Raw genomic sequence first — 19,191 nt, 5'->3', positions numbered from 1 at the left:
TAGGTACATTGCTCCGTGCTTACGAGGAACACAAAGTTGGTTATAAAAACAAAGTTGGGTACTCCGAATATATTTATATATGTATGTATTTAGTTACTTATGTTTTTATTTTCATCTTATGATCATGGAAATTCTGAAACCCAGCTTGCTCATAAAAAGAATAAAATAAATTTTTGCTATGGTCTCATACAGTGCCTATGAATATATGAATATAAGTCAATCTACCATAGGAAAACAAATGGTTAGTGGGTCAACTCTTTTATCTTATTTCACTACCCCTTCTTCCCTCTGGTAGTGGGAACCCAGACACAGTGGCAAATCCAAAGAGAAATAGAAAAAGAGAAGTTTGTTATCATACCGTCAAAATTACACGGGTATGTTAAATATCAATGGCAAATTCTACCATTGAAAGGTAGGACTTCAGAGTCTGTAACGGGTGAGAGCTTCACTTTTGGGTTAACAGTTTTGTTTTTAACGCCAACATAAATAACCAAATACTAAGTAAGTTTTTTGTCAGCTAACGCTTTCTTTTCTCTATTGTTTATTTTTTTCTGTATTTTAGTTATGCCTAACTCTGAACATTGGGTTTTAATAAAATGTTTTATAATTTATATATTTGTAGAGGTTGGACTTGTACTAGGCAGCAGAACGAGCTATAAACATGTTTGTTAAATTAAAACACACACACACTATTAATAAATTCAGACCCTCATTGATAGAACTATTATAGGTGGAAAATAATAAAATAATAATTATTAGCTCTTTTATATATAGCCACTCTATGTGTCAACTATTATATAAAGCCTCTAACATATGACACCATCTGTCATACAAATTGACATATATGCAAATTATGTAGAAAAAAGCTAATGCCTTATCCTTTTATATTTGTAGAAATAATAATTAACATTAACCACCCAAGGGTTACAATCAGGCTGAAAAGATGCTCTTAAGTCTCCTGCTTCATTTATGTCTCGGGAGGCAACCTTCTTTGTTAAGAGCAGAAATTTGAGCCTAGCAAAGATTATTATAGTTCTTTGTTTTCACTTTAATTTCGGTAGTTAATAACACTACCAGTATGCTAAAACTCTAGATTTAATTAGCAGAGTTAAACAATTTGGGAATGCTATCCAGAGAGATGATCTAATTCGTAGCTCATCAGTACAGAGCTGCTCTACTAAAACCCATCAAATTAATTTAAAAGTGCATATTAAATAATAGCATTCACACAATGTGGCGCCCCTGCTCAGTTCATTTTGGCCAGGCGCTCAGTGACAGCACACAGCGCTGACTGGTGTTTCTGAGCGAACCTGCTTCCCTGTGTCCTGCACACCTTCGACTGTCTCTGGGGGGTCAAGCCTCAGGCATGGAGTTCCTTCCAGTGGGCTGTCCGGATTAAATAACAGGGGAGGTGGCTCCCCCCAGGCTTTGGGGATAGGAGGAAAGAAGAGAACCCTTGGAGGGCTCTCAGCCAATAGGAAAATATAAATGTGAAATACAACTGTAAGACCAAATCCCCTTATTGACCTCAAACTCTGCAGTGACTTGCCCCTCAAGGGTTCTCTCTGGTGAAAACTTAAGACAGTTTTTCCTGTAAATTCCCTAATGGTGTAGTAGAGGTTCCCTTCTGCTGGTTGAAATGAACACATATACTTTAAAGAGTGTCTGTGCTACTGTTATATTCTTAAAAATCTTGAAATTACCGCATTCCAATGATCATGAGTTTTGCTCGTGTTAATGGTTATGAACTATCTGGCCGTGGTATTTGGGATGGAGAGGGTTGCACTGTGGTTCCAACCCACCAGTGGCTGCAGTCCAGCTTTGCCACCTACAAGTGTGGGACTTTGAGTAAATTCCTTAGTTTTTCTAAGTTTTGCGTTTCTTACCTTTAAGAACAATATCGGGTTTCAAGAATGGTATGAGGAGCAATGACATGGTGTAATAGTATTTTGCAAGTAGTTAAATGTTCAGTGTATATTAATATGTCCCATTGTTTCTTTATATTTATGCATTATATATGTTTACTACTACTTATATGTGCAAAAATATGTAAAATATATGTGCTTATATTTACTTGCACAAAAAGACAAGAAACAACCAATGAAAATATTTTACTTGAAATACAAATTATAATTGAAAAATTAACTTAAAATCTTGAAATAGTTTCTGATTTGGGGCCTTATTTAATACTTCTATAAGAAGTATTAAATAAACTCTTAGGACCAAAAAATGGGTTAATATCCACAATAAGTTAAAAAAATAATTTATTGATTTGTTGCATTTTTATCTTAAGATGATACACCAACATTAAGAGAGATATGGGGAAAATATCCATGATATCAAGCATCATTGAATTTTAATTTGAAAATCTACTTAATGCAAATTTTTTATTTTATCATCATTATTGAAGCAGGGAAAAGTACACTTAGAACTTGAGGGATTAATTGCCCAGAAAACCAGTCTAGACCAATCTCTAAATGATCAGACATTATTCATTATGCAGCCACAAAAGTTTATGTTACTCCTGAAAACTGTTTGAACCCTTCTATTATGTAAAGGGTTGTTGTCACAGGTACAAATGTTGGTAAGCAGATCACAACACTACAAATAAGAAGAATAAATTTCTCCAACTGAAAAGCACATGCAATTGTATATCTAATTTTTTAAAGTGCTATTGCAAGAAATCATGGCATTTAAATTATTTGGAGATATGCTATCAAGGATACAAATATATACTCGTATGCCAAGAATTCAAGAGCTTCTATCATGTGAATTGAAGGAAATAAGTTAGCACTTCCTAATACTTTTCTAAGTATATATATACATCCCTACTGGATAGCAATGATCCTCCTGAACAATGTTCCCACATAATAATGCAACTTAACATGGCCTCGCTGAGCTGATCTCTTTTCTTGCCATTGACATTATCGCTGACTATGATCTGTAGCAAAAAAGTCACAAATACTGTTTCATTTAACTAAGGCAGAAACCTCCTCAAGGAGCTTTCTTAAATATTTCTGTTTATAATAAATATATAAATCCAATAATTCTAGGGGATATATTTCAAAGCACAAAAATATCTCAAATTAATACTTAAAAACAGTGGTAATTCTACTTCAATCACTGAGTGGTGTAGGGCTTGCTCCCAAAGTCTCTTTGTGGTCAGCCTGCTTCAGCCCTGGGAAGTCGATGGAAAACAACTGTCGGTACCCTGACTGTTCCCTTACACACAGATGAAGTCGTGGCATAGTCAGTGAATCGGAATTGTTTGGGGTTGACAACCTCTTATGCTGTACTTCTTGTGTCCTCAGGCGGATTCTGCTCTGTTCTATTTCTTTCCTGGAGAACGTCTTAATGCAGCTTTCTCTCTGATTGGCATTGCTGTACTTGATACAGGTGATAAATTTGTTCAAGGAATGAGGAAGGAAATTGAACACAGCGATCCAAATCTGGCAACCTAGTTCTGCGGAGCTCATTCTCCACCTGGCCTTCCAGTTCCAGGACTGTGTTCTCTCTCGGAGTCCAGCGTGGTTAGCAGTTGATGAGTGAATGCTGAGGCTCTGAGTGCTGTATTTTGGATTTTGCTAGGATTTTACCTACTGAATATGTTTATGTTCATATTTGCTTTCAAGTGATAGAGAAGAATTAACTTATGTATTCCATAATGAAATATTTGGGCTTCTAAATTAACAAAAATTTCAGTTCGTGTGAAAGATTGTGAACTGGAGAACTTTTGTTCTTATGGTAGGTTACTAAATGACTTAATTTGAGTTTGAATGGCCTATGTGAGTAAGGACACTCTAGAATAAGCATTTTTTCTTTTTTTTTTGCTAAAGCCCTTCACCCTGACCCACAATTCAGTAACATGACAAAGTATCAAAACAGATGCCTAGAAAGTAGTTTAAGTTAAACCTGGAAGAAGTTCAAATATATTTTTCTCTGTATGAAAGTTTCCAGATGGAATAATCAAATTTACTTATATATGTTCCCATTAGTTTGGCTTAACATGCTTTCCTCAAAAAATAATTAATTTCAGTTGTGCCTTGGTGATGTAATGAATCGAGTAAACTATTTTGAATAATAAGAAATGTATCTGTATGGAGTAATTCATTGATAAAGCATTACCTAAATTAAAAACAAGATAAACCATAATTAAATCAGAGGTAACAGGTAGCATTCCTTACATTCAATAGGATTCAATTTATATGTGAGTGGGTAATATTTATATGGTAAAACCTTTTGAGTATACAGTCTCCTATTCATATTCTTACTGATGTAGACTAAAGTATAATAGGGTCATTTTTAAAAGATAAAAAGAGATAAAATTCCTGTAATAAAAGAAATGTGGTCTGTTGAGAATAGAAACATCCCTAAATTTTTATAAAACCCTCTCAGATCCTAGCTTTTCTTTTTTTAGGTCTCCTCTTTGCCTTATTTTAATTTACTACATTAAGTGAGAGTTTAAATGTCAGGTATGGGCTGATCGGTTGGTTTTTTCAGCCTTAGTATTTTGCCTGAAGTTATAAATATGGCAGGTTTATAAAATCAAGAGCAGTGTCATGCAGCAGTTATAACAGCTTGTTCTCTAGGGCCAGCGTGCCTGGGTTCAAACCCCTGAATCTTCCACATTCACACTGGTAACCTTGGTAACCTTGGGCAAGTCACTATGTTCTCTGGCTCCACAAAATCATTCTCAGTGGAGAACCACTGCCCAACAATTCCTTCTTATCAGTCTTCTTAAACTACAGTCCAGATTATATCGCTCCCTGCTGAAAAACTTACAGGAGTTTCTCCCATCAAGCTGAAAACTGTTCTCACCCTTCCAACTGGCACCTACTGTGTTTCCTAGGATAGGCCTCATTCCCTTATGTAAGTTCTGGCTCATCTATGAGAAATCTTCAAGTAGATGGATGGATGGATACATAGGTAGATACATGGGTGGATGGTAGATGGATGGATGGATACATGATAGATACATGGATGGATGATAGATGGATAGATGACAGCCTGACCTCATTTTATAAGTGAATGACAATTTCACTTCAAGAAACTTAACTCTTTCAACCCAATGGAGCTAGTTATATTTTGTCAGCAGCCACATGCAAATCCAGAGTTTATAAGGTTGGGCTTTTAAAATTTCCATGTTCAACTTTTTTAAATTAAATTGACTGGGGTGACATTGGTTAGTAAGGTCATATAGGTCTCGAGGGTACGGTTCTATGATACATGACCTGTGTATTACACTGTGTGCCCACCACCCAAAGTCAAACCTTCTTCCATCACCATATATTTGACCCCCTTTACCTTTCACTGTCCCCCACCCTCCTTCCCTCTGGTCACCACCATACTCGTGTCTGTGTCTGTGAGTGTTTGTTTCCTTTATTTTGTGTTCATTTGTTGCTTTCAGTTTTATGTCCCACATATGAGTGAAATCAGGTGGTTCTTAACATTCTCTGTCTGACTTACTTCACTTAGCCTGATATTCTCAAGATCCATCCATGTAGTTGCAAATGGCAGCTTTCCACCCTTTCTCATGGCCGAGTGGTGCTCCACTGCCTGCATGTACTATCTTTCTTCCCCATGTGTCATTTCCATGTCTTGGCTACTGTGACTCCTTTGTTACTTGCCAGTTTGGCCATTGGGTTTCTAATAAATAATCCATTTTGGAACCCACAAGAAGGTTGCAGAAGAATAAAGAAGCATCAGCTCAATTCTTAGGGGATCTACTACAGGGTCCAGCAGAAGTAACACCTGCTTGAGTGTAGTTGGTAGGGTAATGCATGTAATAATTTATAGTTTTAATTCAAACATTTCACCTAGAATGTCATATGCTGTGCTTGGGTGTGGTATTGTTACATTATAGCATTACATGCTTATGATTTTGTAATCAAAAAGGGGCATTATTTGTGCTGGACCCTGTATATTAACACCTGGGCACACCTGGAGGTGAACGTCTGCTATACATTAGATGATTCAACATTATTTCTTTATTAAATTTATTGGAGTGACATTAGTTAATAAGATTATATAGGTTTCAAGCATACATTTCTGTGACATATGATCTGTATATTATATTGTGTTTACCACCCAAAGTTATGTTCAATATTTTAATCTAAAAATTTGATTTTGGAAAACCCCATTAAAACATGGACACAATATCCACATATACTTAACATATTTTTAAAATAACTTTAAACATTTCTGCAAACGCCAAAGTTCATTTGACAAAGGTGGGAATGGCTTCATGGGTGTGTGGAGCATGACCTTGCCCTTGCTGGAGGACCCTCTTTCAGAAGAACCCGGAACTTGGTTTAAGGCTCTGCTGCCACTATCTTGCAATCTTAATGGCTTTATTTTCGAATTTCTGTTTTGTAAGTGAAGTCCTCTGGGACTGGGGGGCCTGGACGGGAGTGAGTGGAGGCTGCAGGGGGGCAGCTAAGCACACAGGGGGTCAGGCCTGCAGACACTCATGTGCATGCCTCAGCAGGCTGGGCGCTGTGTGACTCCAATGTGGCACAGCCAGATCTCACCAGATTGGCAGAGGCAACTGCAGCTTTAGCTGCCCTAGTGGCCGCCCTGGAGGCAGGAGTGGCTCCCCCAGGAGGTCCCGGGGTAGGACCCCAGGTGAGCGGCCAGCTGGCTGTCAGTTTCAGGAGCCCATCCCTGCAGTATCTACCCAAATATTAAATCTTCTGCCCAAGTTCCAAGGCAGTGCCTGTGGAGGTCAGGCAGTAAACATTGTCAATAAATCGTTACCAAGGAGAGAATACACACGGGCATTGCCATAAAGCAGATCAGGGACTTACTACAATTCTTCATAGTTTACAGTGCCCAGTTTTGAAACCTGCTCCAAGATTGTGAAGCAAATATCCACCAGCCTAGAAATACAGATTAAATTCAAAGATCAGCACATTGATGGGACATAACACCATTTTCATGTGAAGCTGTAAATGAGCTAATTATTAATAAGAAAGACAATTAAAAAAATTAAGTTGTTGTAATTGAAAGTAAAGGAATAGACTATGTAAGCAGGAATTCTGGATTCCATACAATCAGGGAACTACGTTTGGCTTCCTGTATGACCTCAGCAAGTTGCGGGAAATGTCGGAGGAAATGTGAAAATGCCATTGCATACACTTAAATTCAACATGAAGGCCGTGTGAGGGGTCTCTGTTGGGATTCAGTTGTTCTGTATCTTGACTGTGTTGACAAGTACACGGACCTACCCAGGCGATAAAACTGCATGAAACTAAATACACACACAAATGAGTACATGTAAATTACTGAAGTATGAATGGGATTACTGGATTGTGTGCATGTCAATTTCCTGAGTGTGAATTATGACATTGTGACATTGTATTACAGTTTTTTGAGAGGTGGCCATTAGGAGAAACTTGGTGAAGGATGTGTCTCTTATTGTTTTTTACAATTTGCATTTTACTCTATAATTATCTCAAAATAAAAAAAATTAATTTAAAAAATCACATTTACACATACTTGTAAATTACTTATATGAAGTTACATTTTTATAGAAAATTGTTCTGTGTGAAGAAACTCCAAATGTATTAAAACTTATATATTAAAATAATTTATCAGAGATTTATCCCAACATTGTCACAGCCTACAAAATGCTCTGAATAGCTCCAGTAACAGTTGCATGAACAGAAAGATCTTTCTTGAAATTAAAATATATCGAGAATTATTTGTGACCTTGTTAGCCAAAAGCAACTAATGTTACTTTTGACTCTATCATTAAGAATGAAATCACTAATTGTATACATTTTGATGACCTAAGAAATTAATTTGCAGAAAATGAAGCCATAAATAGCATATGATCAATCAAGATGTCAAAAAAATACTGTATTATTATTTATTGTATTACATACAATTATACCAAAATATTAGTTTCTGAAATACATTTTTGTTATTACTCATCTGTCACTATTACCCCATTAAGTTTTATAAGTAATAATATATTTTAAAGGAAAATATTTATATATTATTATCTTTAGCAATGTGATTTTTTCCTGAGTTCTGAACAGAAAGGCCCAAACTTTCCATTTGCAGGTGGCCTCATAAATTATGTAAGTCCTGGGCTAGGGAGTTTGATGCTTATTTTTGTAGAACTGAGCTTGGAATAAAGTTTTGAAATAACGTCAGAAATTGCATCTAATAACTAATCTCAGAAGTCAGCTTTTTCTTTACCCCACAGGGTTTGCCAAGATAATATTTTGCTTATTTTATTTTATGTTTTTAAGTCTTTCTTTCAAAAGCCAACAAGATTTCTTCACCATCAACCTTGACATTTGAACTTGAATGTACCTTACTCTGAGACAGGGTATCAAGGAAGTCTTTCCACTTATCAGACCAGTACTTCAAAATATGTTTACTTTTCCATTTAAGAAATATAGTATTAACGACTACTACTATAACATGTCAATTTGGATTTAAAAAATCGAAACCTCATAGTTTTGATCAAAATTCCTATACTTAGTCTCTTCGGGTCACACCCAACTCAGCTAACAAGTACGTTTCTAGAGAACGAGCAGATTTCCTAGGAACTTGGAATGAGCCTAACAGCATTCATCCTGGGCATTTTTATGCGACTCTCACACCATTGTTGCACAAGTAATTGTAGTTTTAGAAACCACAAACCTGAGACGGAGTCGGAAGGCATGTCTTAACAGCAGACTATTTCTATGCCATAGCGCTGGGCGCGCGTTGGAAAGCATCAAGGCCTGAGAGCATCCGTCAGCAGAGGTGCCCGTGTAAATGCTGCTGTCCGATTGGCTCAGGCTCCTTTCTTCTTCTCTTCCGCTCCAGAACGACTCCTGGGGAAAGCAGTACTCCTACGCACTCTTCAAAGCCATGAGCCACATGCTGTGCATCGGGTACGGAGCGCAGGCCCCGGTGAGCATGTCCGACCTCTGGATCACCATGCTGAGCATGATCGTTGGGGCCACCTGCTACGCCATGTTCGTGGGCCACGCCACGGCTCTCATCCAGTCTCTGGATTCCTCCCGGCGGCAGTACCAAGAGAAGGTAAGCGCTTTGGTCTCTAAGATCTTCAACCAGCTATTTTGTATATGGAACTAATAGTGTTCAAGCTAACTAACCTGTCTCCTCCATCAAAAACGTAATGAGAGCAAATGTTAAAGCAGAAAAACACAATCTGTTTTGATATTTTGAGGTATCTTCAAGCTGGTCTCATAGCTTTTATTTGTTTCCAATTTCTTTTGTGAGTAATAATTGTTTTAAAAACTCTGAATTTGCATTCACAGGAAAAAATGGTTGTATGTTTCAAAATGCATAAAGCTGATTTACATGATTCATGTGCTATCGTATTTCCTTAGTTAGAATTAGATCAAGCCTCCTGGAGCACATGTGGAAATGTCAGCTGACTAAATGGGGACAGCCACCCATTGCCTGTGCCTCTGCCTGTCGTGATCATCATTTATATTCTAATCTGTGTGCTTAGCAGAACCTAAGGTGCCCTCGCGTCTACATACGTCACGACAGCCTCCCGTCTTCAAATTGCGTATTAACAGCTGCCAGCGTGCAGTCTCACACACCATCTTTTCATTGAAATGATTGCTGCTGGGGACTTCTCAAAAGAGAGAGTAAAAGCAGATATATCAATGATGTGTTCATGTATTTTTTTCATATGCCGAATGACTTTGGCGGAGGCTAGGCCTCAGACCGTCACACAGTACTCATATTCCTGACCAAACGTCAGTGACTTTCCGACAGGGAAAGAAGAATGAAATCATTTACTATAGGGGGCTGTGTTGAACCTGACAGGGTGGGCAGTGTGCACCTTGCCAAAGAGCACTTTGAAAGGAAGAGTTCAAGGAGCTCCAGGACATTCCTCCTGCTGAGTGATCGCCGCTTACACTTGTCCTTGCTTACGGAGCAGCCAGAGAGCGTCTCGGTTTCTTTTACAGAGGTGTCGAGCACTGTAATTACACAATAGGAGGAAGGGAACCTAGATACTTTATTTCCCTTGAAGGTAATTACATGGCTGCCACTATTACAGGAGCAAGTGGGTATATTTTTAAAATTTATTTATTTATTTACTTACTTACTTACTTACTTATTTATTTATATTGTTGTTCAATTATAGTTGTTCCCATTTTTCCCTATTGCTCTCCCCTGCCCTATCCACACCCCTCCCACCCACATTCAATCGCCTCCCCCTGCCCTCGCCGTTGTCTTTGTCCTTGGGTCTTTTATACATGTTCCTTGATCGGACCCTTCCCTTTTCTTTCCCCCATTATCCCCCTCCCCCCTTCCCCTCCAGTCACCGTCAGTTTGTTCTTTATTTCCAAGTCTCTGGTTCTATTTTTGCTCACTTGTTTGTTTTGCTGATTAGATTCCGCTTATACATGAGATCTTATGGTATTTGTCTTTCACTGCCTGGCTGATTTCACTTAGCATAATGCTCTCCAGTTCCATCCATGCTGTCTTGAAGGGTAGGAGCTCCTTCTTTCTTTCTGCTGTGCAATATTCCATTGTGTAAATGTACCATAGTTTTTTGATCCACTCATTTCCTGATGGGCACTTAGGCTACTTATAGCACTTGACTATTGTAAATAATGCTGGTATGAACATTGGGGTGCATATGTTCTTTTGAATCAGTGTTTCAGGGCTCTTAGGGTATAATCCCACCAGTGGAATTGCCGTGTCAAAAGGCAGTTCCGTTTTCATTTTTTTGAGGAAATTCCATACTGTTTTCCACAGTGGCTGCACCAGTCTGCATTCCCGCTGACAGTAGATTAGGGTTCCATTTTCTCCACAGCCTTGCCAGCACTTGTTTGTTAATTTATTAATGATGGCCACTCTGACTGGTGTAAAGTAGTTTCTCATTGTGGTTTTAATTTGCATCTCTCTGATGACTAGTGATGCTGAGCATCCTCTCATATGTCTACAGGCCCTCTGTATGTCCTCCTTGGAGAAGTGTCTGTTCAAGTACTTTGCCCATTTTTTAATTGGATTGTTTGTCTTCCTGGTGTGGAGTCCTGTGAGTTCTTTATATATTTTGTAGATCAAACCCTTGTCTGAGGTATCATTGGCAAATATATTTTCCCATACGTTTGGTTCCCTTTTTATTTTGCTGATGTTTTCTTTAACCATGCAGAAGCTTTTGAATTTGATGTAGTACCATTTGTTTATTCTTTCCTTTATGTCCCTTGCTCTAGGGGACATATTGGTGAAAATATTGCTGCGTGGAATATCTGAAATTTTCCTGCCTATGTTCTCCTCTGGGACTTGTATGGTGTCACGACTTATATTTGTCTTTTATCCATCTTGAGTTTATTTTTGTGTATGGTGTAAGTTGGTGGTTTGGGGGTTTTTTGCATGTAGCTGTATTTTATTACTGAAGTAATGAAATGATGAACCATCAGAATTGCTTCGAGGTTCATTTTAAAATAAAGCCTCCAATTCAACTGTGGAGAAAAAAGCCCATAGTGAGGAAGAAGAGAATTAATACAATGCTGATTTGTATCTCAAAGAATTTGGGCTAAATTTATGGGTATTTAAGATGACTACAACCCTGCATGTTTCTATTAAACTGTTTCTTTTTCCCTCGTAGTTGATATTTCTTTTCTTAAAAATGCTCTTTTCGGACCTCCTTTTTGCCCACACCATTGCTACTACATATTTTCTTAAAAAGAAACCAGTCTCCAATTTCCAGGATTATATTTATTAACATCGTATTGTTTATTAAGTGAACTCACCATTTCTGTGTTTTTAGATCTACTATACAAATCAAGCTTAACTTGGAAACCCAATTTATTCACTGATGTAGTCATGGGTGTTTATAAAGAAAGCTGTTGCAATGTTTACCATAATCTAAGTCTTCAAGTTTTGGTTTTTTATTAAATTTATTGAGGTGACATTGGTTAATAAGGTTATACAGGTTTCAAGTGTATGGTTTTATGATACATGATCTGAATATTGCATTCCATGCCCACCCCCACAGTCAAATCTTCTATCACCATGTATTTGACCTCTTTTACCTGTTCACTTCTTGATCTTAGGTGTGCTTAATGGAGGACAAGCATACTGGGAGTGGGATTTCTGGGTCATATCAGAATTCTAACTTTACGTTTTTGAGCAATCTCTTATCATGTAGTTAATATTTGTCTTTAGGTGCATTGGAACCATCCGCCATGGAGGCCTAAGAAATTAATATTGCATTGTTTTCACTTCGATATACCCATTTGCAACATATGTTTTATGTGAAAGAAGCAAGTTCTAACTAATGCATTTTGTAGTAGCCATTCAGAGTGTGCTGGTATTCAGCCCACCTGATGGTGAGTTCCGGCTCCAGAATTCGCTCCTAGGTGCAGCGTTCTACTGTTTCTCCAGCACTCATCATAGTGTTTGGCTCCAGTGCGGGCTGCTGTCTGTCTCACAGCTGGTCCACGAGGCTCTCCGGCCTTCCTCCCTCAGCACCCCCGTCGGTCCTCAGCTGCTTCCGCACCAAAGCAATGAGAGGTAGTGTCCCACTGTCCTCCAGTTCTTGGCAGGAGTCACACCTCAGTGTCCACAGGCCATTTGTGTGGTCTCACATGACACTCAGACCCCAGACTCATGTGTCCCAACAATGTGAAAGTATTTTGTAGACCCCCAAGTGGTTTTCTTGAAGCTCCCCTCACAGGTCAAGTGTTTGAAGGTAACCCTCTCACACCCCAACCCCAAAAGCCTTGGGAAAGGGACTCTCAGCAAGAGCAATCAGTTTCTGCTAAGAAATCTGCTCTCAGGCCCTGTCACAAAATTCTCACTCTGACCTCTGACCTCTGTGGAGCTTGGATGAGACTAAAATCTCCCAGAGTCTTGATTCTCAGATCACCATTTACAGCAGTGAACCCACATATGAGCAAACCCCTTATACAGACCCTCAGCTTAGCGCCTCAGCGAACACAAGGAAGAAAACGTGCCAGTCTTGCAGCCTTTACACACTTCCTTATCTTGACTTTGTGCAGATAATGCCAACAAGTCAGATATACACACATACGTGTCTGTATGACTTACTGTGTGTGTGTGTGTGTGCGTGTATAACAGCTTGGGTAGTGGTTCTCCTCATGAAATGAAACTGCTCTTGATCGGTGGATGTCTTCACACTACTGCATCTTAATTATCTTAGTTCTCACACCTGGACACCTCTGGGAAGCCTACTATTATTTCGAGACCCGTCACTCTCTTTCCTGTCATATAATTACAGAAATAGCATCTTTTAGGTGTGTAATTTTCCCTCTGTAATAAGCAAGGATTCTAACACAAGACATTAGGAATTTAGAGTAAGAGATTTGCAACTCACCTTGGTAGACTTGAGGTACATGGAAGAGTTTTAATGTGAACTTTGAATATGACCAAAGAATTACTTTGATTAGATGAGGGAACCTATCAAATTGAAACACCTTTATACTCTGAATAGCCTCCTGTACCCAGGAAGCTGAGTGTGCACATCCAAGGCAGGTACAGGAATGTGTCCCTTAGAAGCCCGTGCTTTGTAATGGTAAGAACACACAAGAGCTGCCCCTGCTATTCTGGGCTGCAACTGCTGATTATGTTATATAAAATCTTTAAATCAGTCTCAATTTAACAATGATAAAAACTAAAGTGCTAAATTTACCCTGAAGTACAAAATGATAAAATTTTGTCCATCTCTGAGAAAGCTTATATGATGCCTATTAAAGGCCCTTTGGAAGCAGAAGGTACCATTTAATGTAAGTAGTCTCCCCACCATACAAGTGAGTTATATGTAATCTTGTGTGAAACCATATTGAATTATGCAACTTTATGTAATCATACCAAAAATGTAATATCCTAAATCTAGTCACTTCAGGCAAATGTTTTCTCCTGGTTTAAATTAGTAATCCATACATCCTTAACCTTTCCTTGGAAATGAGTGAGTATGGTCAGGGCTATCACATGCATTTCTTATTCCAGAGAAATTGCTTTTCCTCTTTGAATCAGTCTAATCTTCTAAATTCAACTAAGCTAGTGGTCTTACCAGAGACAAAAGGCTGGCACCAGCCCTGCTCCCCTTCTCAATCCACTCAAATCCTATTTACAATAAAGCGCATTTCAGGTCATCGAAAATAAAGTGATTGTGCTTCCGATACGTGTTTTCCTGGTATGTGCCCTTCAGGAAGAATCCGGGTGGAGGAAGAGGAGTGTCAGGTTGACATTTAAACTCTCTCATTTCCAGCCAGACAATTATTGTTCTCTCAGCTAATCAGATGCTCTGACCCTGCACGCCCTTCAACCTGCCCCCTTATGTACTTTTACCCCTTTCACCGTTTACATAGGTTCTGCCACTGGACTAAATTTAGGGGTCCATTTGCCTGCATACATCAAGGCCCAATTAAGACACGTACAGGAATTTAAAGGAAAGAAGCAAGGGTTTATTAGTTGAGGAAGTGACCCATCCCCCCCAGACACAGGTGAGCTAGTGCTCAAAGACCTGGCTCCCGGATGGCTTCCAGGGGATGGGTGATACAGGAGAAGTCATCAATCATGGTGACTGAGAGAATTAAGGTCATGGTCAGGGTGAGGGTCAGGGTCCCTCCTGATGGATCGGTGTTGGGGGAGGGGTAACCGATCGTTGTATCTGGTCCTGACGTCAGCTGTGGCCTTGCTTCTTCTGGTTTCCCTGCTTTTCTGAGCCTGGAACTGAGACACACCCAGGGCCTAGATGTCATCTCTAGGTTGACTGAAACTATGTCTCTATGATCAACAGACCCAAGGCTTTGTCCCAAAGATAATTTGATGCCAAACAGAGCCTCCTTGTCCTGAGGCCTTCATGATGAAGGGATTGGTCTTGTGAGGGGAGGAGGCAGTGAGTCAGGGAGCTGGGGGAGGCCCATTTCAATCCAAAGGAAAGGAAGGAGGAAAGGTCACACCGAAGACATGAATTCTCCGTGTGGTTATAGTTTTACCCTTAACTTTGGAAGGCTGTGACATCTTCCCTGGTCATTCCAGACTGTAGTAATCTGTTTATTGTGTCTATTCTTTCTGTCCAGGGGGAGTAAAGCTCCACGATGGGGAGATCTCTGTCTATGCTAATGTGTATTTCAGCCCCATGCAGAGTAACCTCAGTACCATGGTGCTGAGGACGCAACAGTACTCGATGGGATAATGAGGAGGAAGAATGTTTACAGATGTCCAGCCTTTATTCTAATAGATAAAAACAAGAGCTCATCATTTGAACTTTTCTGAATGCTGCCACTTGAGTATACATGAAAGCATCTTTTAAAAAATGTATTATGTTGTTCATTTATTTGCAGATAAGCTTATTGTAAACACGTTGCCTCAGGTTTTGTAGAAATTGGTGGCATGCGTGTGTATGTGTGTATTAAGCTTCGACACAGGTCACTTTTTAGAAACTGAATTTTCAATATGTTTTCCTCTCTGGAGCCCTGACCTCGATTTCCTTGTAAGTGTCTTTGATTAGGGTTGAAGTGATCTCCTAGTTGCTGGGTTGATCAGCAGTATGTTCTGCTTGCAGATTGATGGAGCGCAGTGTTCAGCAGGATGGATGGAAGAGTTAGTCGCTGCTGTCATGTCATTGAGTCTTTTGTTTAAAAACTACGACAACAACTCTGTGACCAGAGTAATGCAGAGCAAAGAGAGACATCTGGAGTCTTGGCCACAATGGTTTATGAATAACTCACTATTCAGTTTAAAATAATAAAGAAAAACAGTTACCTCCTGTTTTGCAAACTGTCATTATACCAGGAAATTTAGACAGGTGAACTGCTAATTTGGTTTATTGATTTTGTAGACTATCATAGTATTGATCTTCAGAGAGCAAGGAGACTTTGATGTTATATTGATCTTAACCTTGGAAGATCATATCCATCCAGTGCTTAAATGAAAAATAGTTTGATCCCCTCATTTCCATTACAACACTCTTAGCAGGGAAGACATAGCTTTAAATCCCTGTTTATTCAGCAAAATGTTTTACTTGCTTTTCTTTCTTATTCGTAAAAGCTTTCTTCCTTCCTTTACAAATGAGGGGGCCTTGAACACACACCCAGACATTCCTCAGTGAGCTGGAAAGATGTCCAACTCTACCCCATATCCCACTTCTTCCTGGGAGCTGAATGTATCACACTCCGGTGTGTCAGAGGGCTGGCTAGTACCACCAGACGTCCTCAGGCCAGGAGACCCCAGGACAAGGAGTGTCTGGGGTTTTCTCCCAGGAAAACTGCCGTGCAGTAGGTAGCCCCTGGGTTCTCATCATGTGGTAACTTGCCCTGCTCTCAAATCGGGCTCCTGGCAGAAAGATGACGTTTGGCATTCTCAGATGGGAAGTAATGTTTTACTTTAAATAAGCACTGAGAGGCACAGGAAAGAGAAGGAGTCTGAGGTTGTTAATTTAACTAAGGAGAAAAACAGAATCTTGCTAATTGTAAATATTTTATACCACTGATTTTCTGCCTTTATATTTTAATATATGCCAATGGGAGATACAGTATCCCCTTTTACTCAGCAATGCTTTCTGTAAAAATACTCTATGTTATGTGCTGTCATTTCTCACATCTTTACTGTAGGTGTTCGTGGTTTCAGGTGTGCAAAGTGCTAAAGATTTGTCCTCACCAATCCTCCATTTAGTACTTGACACATGACCTGTTTTGTTTATTGCACATCTGGCAGCCTCTTTAGTGGCTCTAGACTAGAGTTGTATTTTCTACTATCTTATTTATTGATGAATATATAGCTCTGATTTTTTAGAAATGTTTGAGTTTTCATTTGAACGTCCTCCCTGAAGTTCTCTTTCAACCGTGTTTGCTGATTCACCTTTACGCCTCCTGTATCATAAGACATGGACACACTGTTAAGCATATTCAGAGGGCAGAAGCTGGTCATGAGGGATCTACTACCCGAGAAGAGCCCACCAGAATCACTGAAGATCACTTGCCTTTGCTTAGTCAGACCACGGGGATCCAGTTGCTATGGGCCTTGCAGAACATGGAAGAAACCAGCAGGCGGGGTAGTCACCATGTGAGAAATGGCCCAGAAAAGAGTCCTAATTCTGAGAAGATTCCTGGCAGATGGAAAAAAATGTGCAAACGCACAGCCCAGAGGCAGATATGCATGGGGGACATTGAATGCCCTGTTTGAAGGAAGCAAAAATATACCCTGCTGGGGAGAGTGTGAGATGAGATTGGGTTATGGTCCACCTAAGGATAGGTGGGAACGCTGAAATGATGAGACTGTAATTAGGAAAAGGATAACTCCCCCCCCCCTTGCAAAAACGTAACAAAGTTATGTAGTAATTGAAGCTTCTTTTCAGAAAATAAATCACAGCAGTGTGTGAGATACGATGTGTTCCTAACTTAGATTGTAAGGTTCCAAGATCAGATAGATCGCTTCATAAACGCTTACTGATGGGATCATTAACGCAAATAGGAACAGGAACTTCAGCCTTTTAAGGAGATGGGGACATTCTTGATTAATGAAACCACTGGAAATGACATTCTTCTATAAGGAAGAGGGATCCAAATCGTCTTAGGAGATAAGATGTCAGTCATGTGATCTGAGACTCAAATAATCCATGTGTTATGCATTTAATGTGTATTGACTGTGCCCGGCCTGGTACTAGATGCTCTGCACGCAGTGTGAGTGAGCAGAAACGCTACCTTCTTCCCTAATGCAGCTCTTTGCATTCCGGTGGGGGGAGGGGTGAAGGGCGGGGCATGACACCCAATAACAGCATTCACAGGAAGCAATGAACTATTACAAACATGGTCAAGTGTCATGAAGGGGAAAGGAAAGGCTTGGTAAGAGTTTTTAAGGCTTTGATTTTGTGATGGGATTCACTGGGGCCGGGGAGAAGAAAAACTGATATTTAAGGAGAGACGTGAACAGTGAGTAGAAGTAAGACAGTGAAGTGAGCAACTTGGGAAGAACCTCCCGGAGGAGGGGTGAGAACACTGGCCAAGATCCAAGAAGGGAAGCCAAGAGTGACTAGAGCAGAGAGAAACACTCAATGACTCTGGATGAGGCTGGAGAGGTGGACACGTGTCCTATTAGGGGCAGCCTCACAGGCCAAGTTGAGCATCTGTATTTTAGCCTAGATGCTGTGACACCCTAGTGAGAATCTGAAGTGGAAGAGTGGTATGATTTGACTTGCATTTTTTTGAGTGTTCAGCGATGTGTCCAACAGCTAAAGGAAAGCAACAACAGCCTGGTGTTCTTTGGCATTAGGGAAATGGGCTGGTGCTCGCTTGCAAAGATCCAGGTAGGATTTCAGCTTTAGCAAGTGGATCTATGAAAGAGGGTGGAAATATTAAACAGGCCATCCCAGACTAAGTAACTACTACTTAGGGCAAATGCTGAGCTCTTGAAGAAAGAGATTCAACAATTCGGTTGCTTAAAGAACCGTGTGATTGCACAAATTAACTTCCTGCGATGGAGGCCAGGTCACTGGTGTGGCACTGCTCCTGAGGGTCTTTCCAGAACAGGTGCTTCCAGTGTCTTCCCTCCACTATCCCCTAGGCCCGGGCTTCCCCAGTTTTAGTAGGCATCAGTCACCTGGAGAGCTTGCTCAGACAGATGCAGAGTTCCTGATTCACGAATTCTGGGGGTGGGCTGAGGGTTTGCTCTTCCAAGGTCTCAGGTGCTGCTGCTGCTCCTGGTCTGGAGACCACCTGTTGAGAGCCACTGTCGAAAAGTGTTGTTCCTGTGTGCCTGTTTGAAGCGGTGCCTGTTTGAAGAACTGTCTTCTAGTTCATGACAAGAGGGAGAGGCCACGGGGAGATACACATGTCCCCCTACTCACATTTCATTGAGAACTTAATCCATATTGCTACTCAAGGAGGCTGGTAAATTTAGTCTAACTGGGCAGCTCAAAGACCAGGTAACTGCATACAAATGGAAGAGGCAGGGAACAGGTTTTGGTGGAAAACCAGCGGCCTCTGCCAGAGATGCTAAAGCAAAATGGAAGAGGCAGAAAAATACTTGGGTTTTCTAAGAAACTGATACACTTTGGATGGGTCATGGAGCACTTGAAAAAGGAGTGGACACAGGAGCCAAAGCCGTTTGAATTTGGTCGCATAAGCAATGGAGAGCTGCTGGGGCTTTGAATGAAAGCCTGACTGGACAAAAAGATAGCTGTTAGAAAACGAGAAGATAGAACTAGGGGTGATGGGAGAATAAAATGGAGGGATAATGCAT

The 19,191-nt window shown here is 40.1% G+C and overlaps 1 protein-coding gene across 1 annotated transcript in view; it reads left to right on the top strand.

The window, feature by feature from the left end:
* Positions 1 to 19,191, top strand: part of HCN1 (hyperpolarization activated cyclic nucleotide gated potassium channel 1) — a 296,663-nt gene that overhangs the window by 197,365 nt on the left and 80,107 nt on the right. Inside the window, exon 4 of the mRNA XM_024571964.4 lies at positions 8,824 to 9,042. Coding sequence (XP_024427732.3) covers positions 8,824 to 9,042 — 219 coding nt within the window. The remainder of the gene's footprint in view (positions 1 to 8,823; positions 9,043 to 19,191) is intronic.

Source organism: Desmodus rotundus, chromosome 1 (assembly GCF_022682495.2).
Source record: "Desmodus rotundus isolate HL8 chromosome 1, HLdesRot8A.1, whole genome shotgun sequence".
NCBI classification, from domain to species: domain Eukaryota; kingdom Metazoa; phylum Chordata; class Mammalia; order Chiroptera; family Phyllostomidae; genus Desmodus; species Desmodus rotundus.
This window is presented reverse-complemented; position numbering and strand designations above follow the sequence as displayed.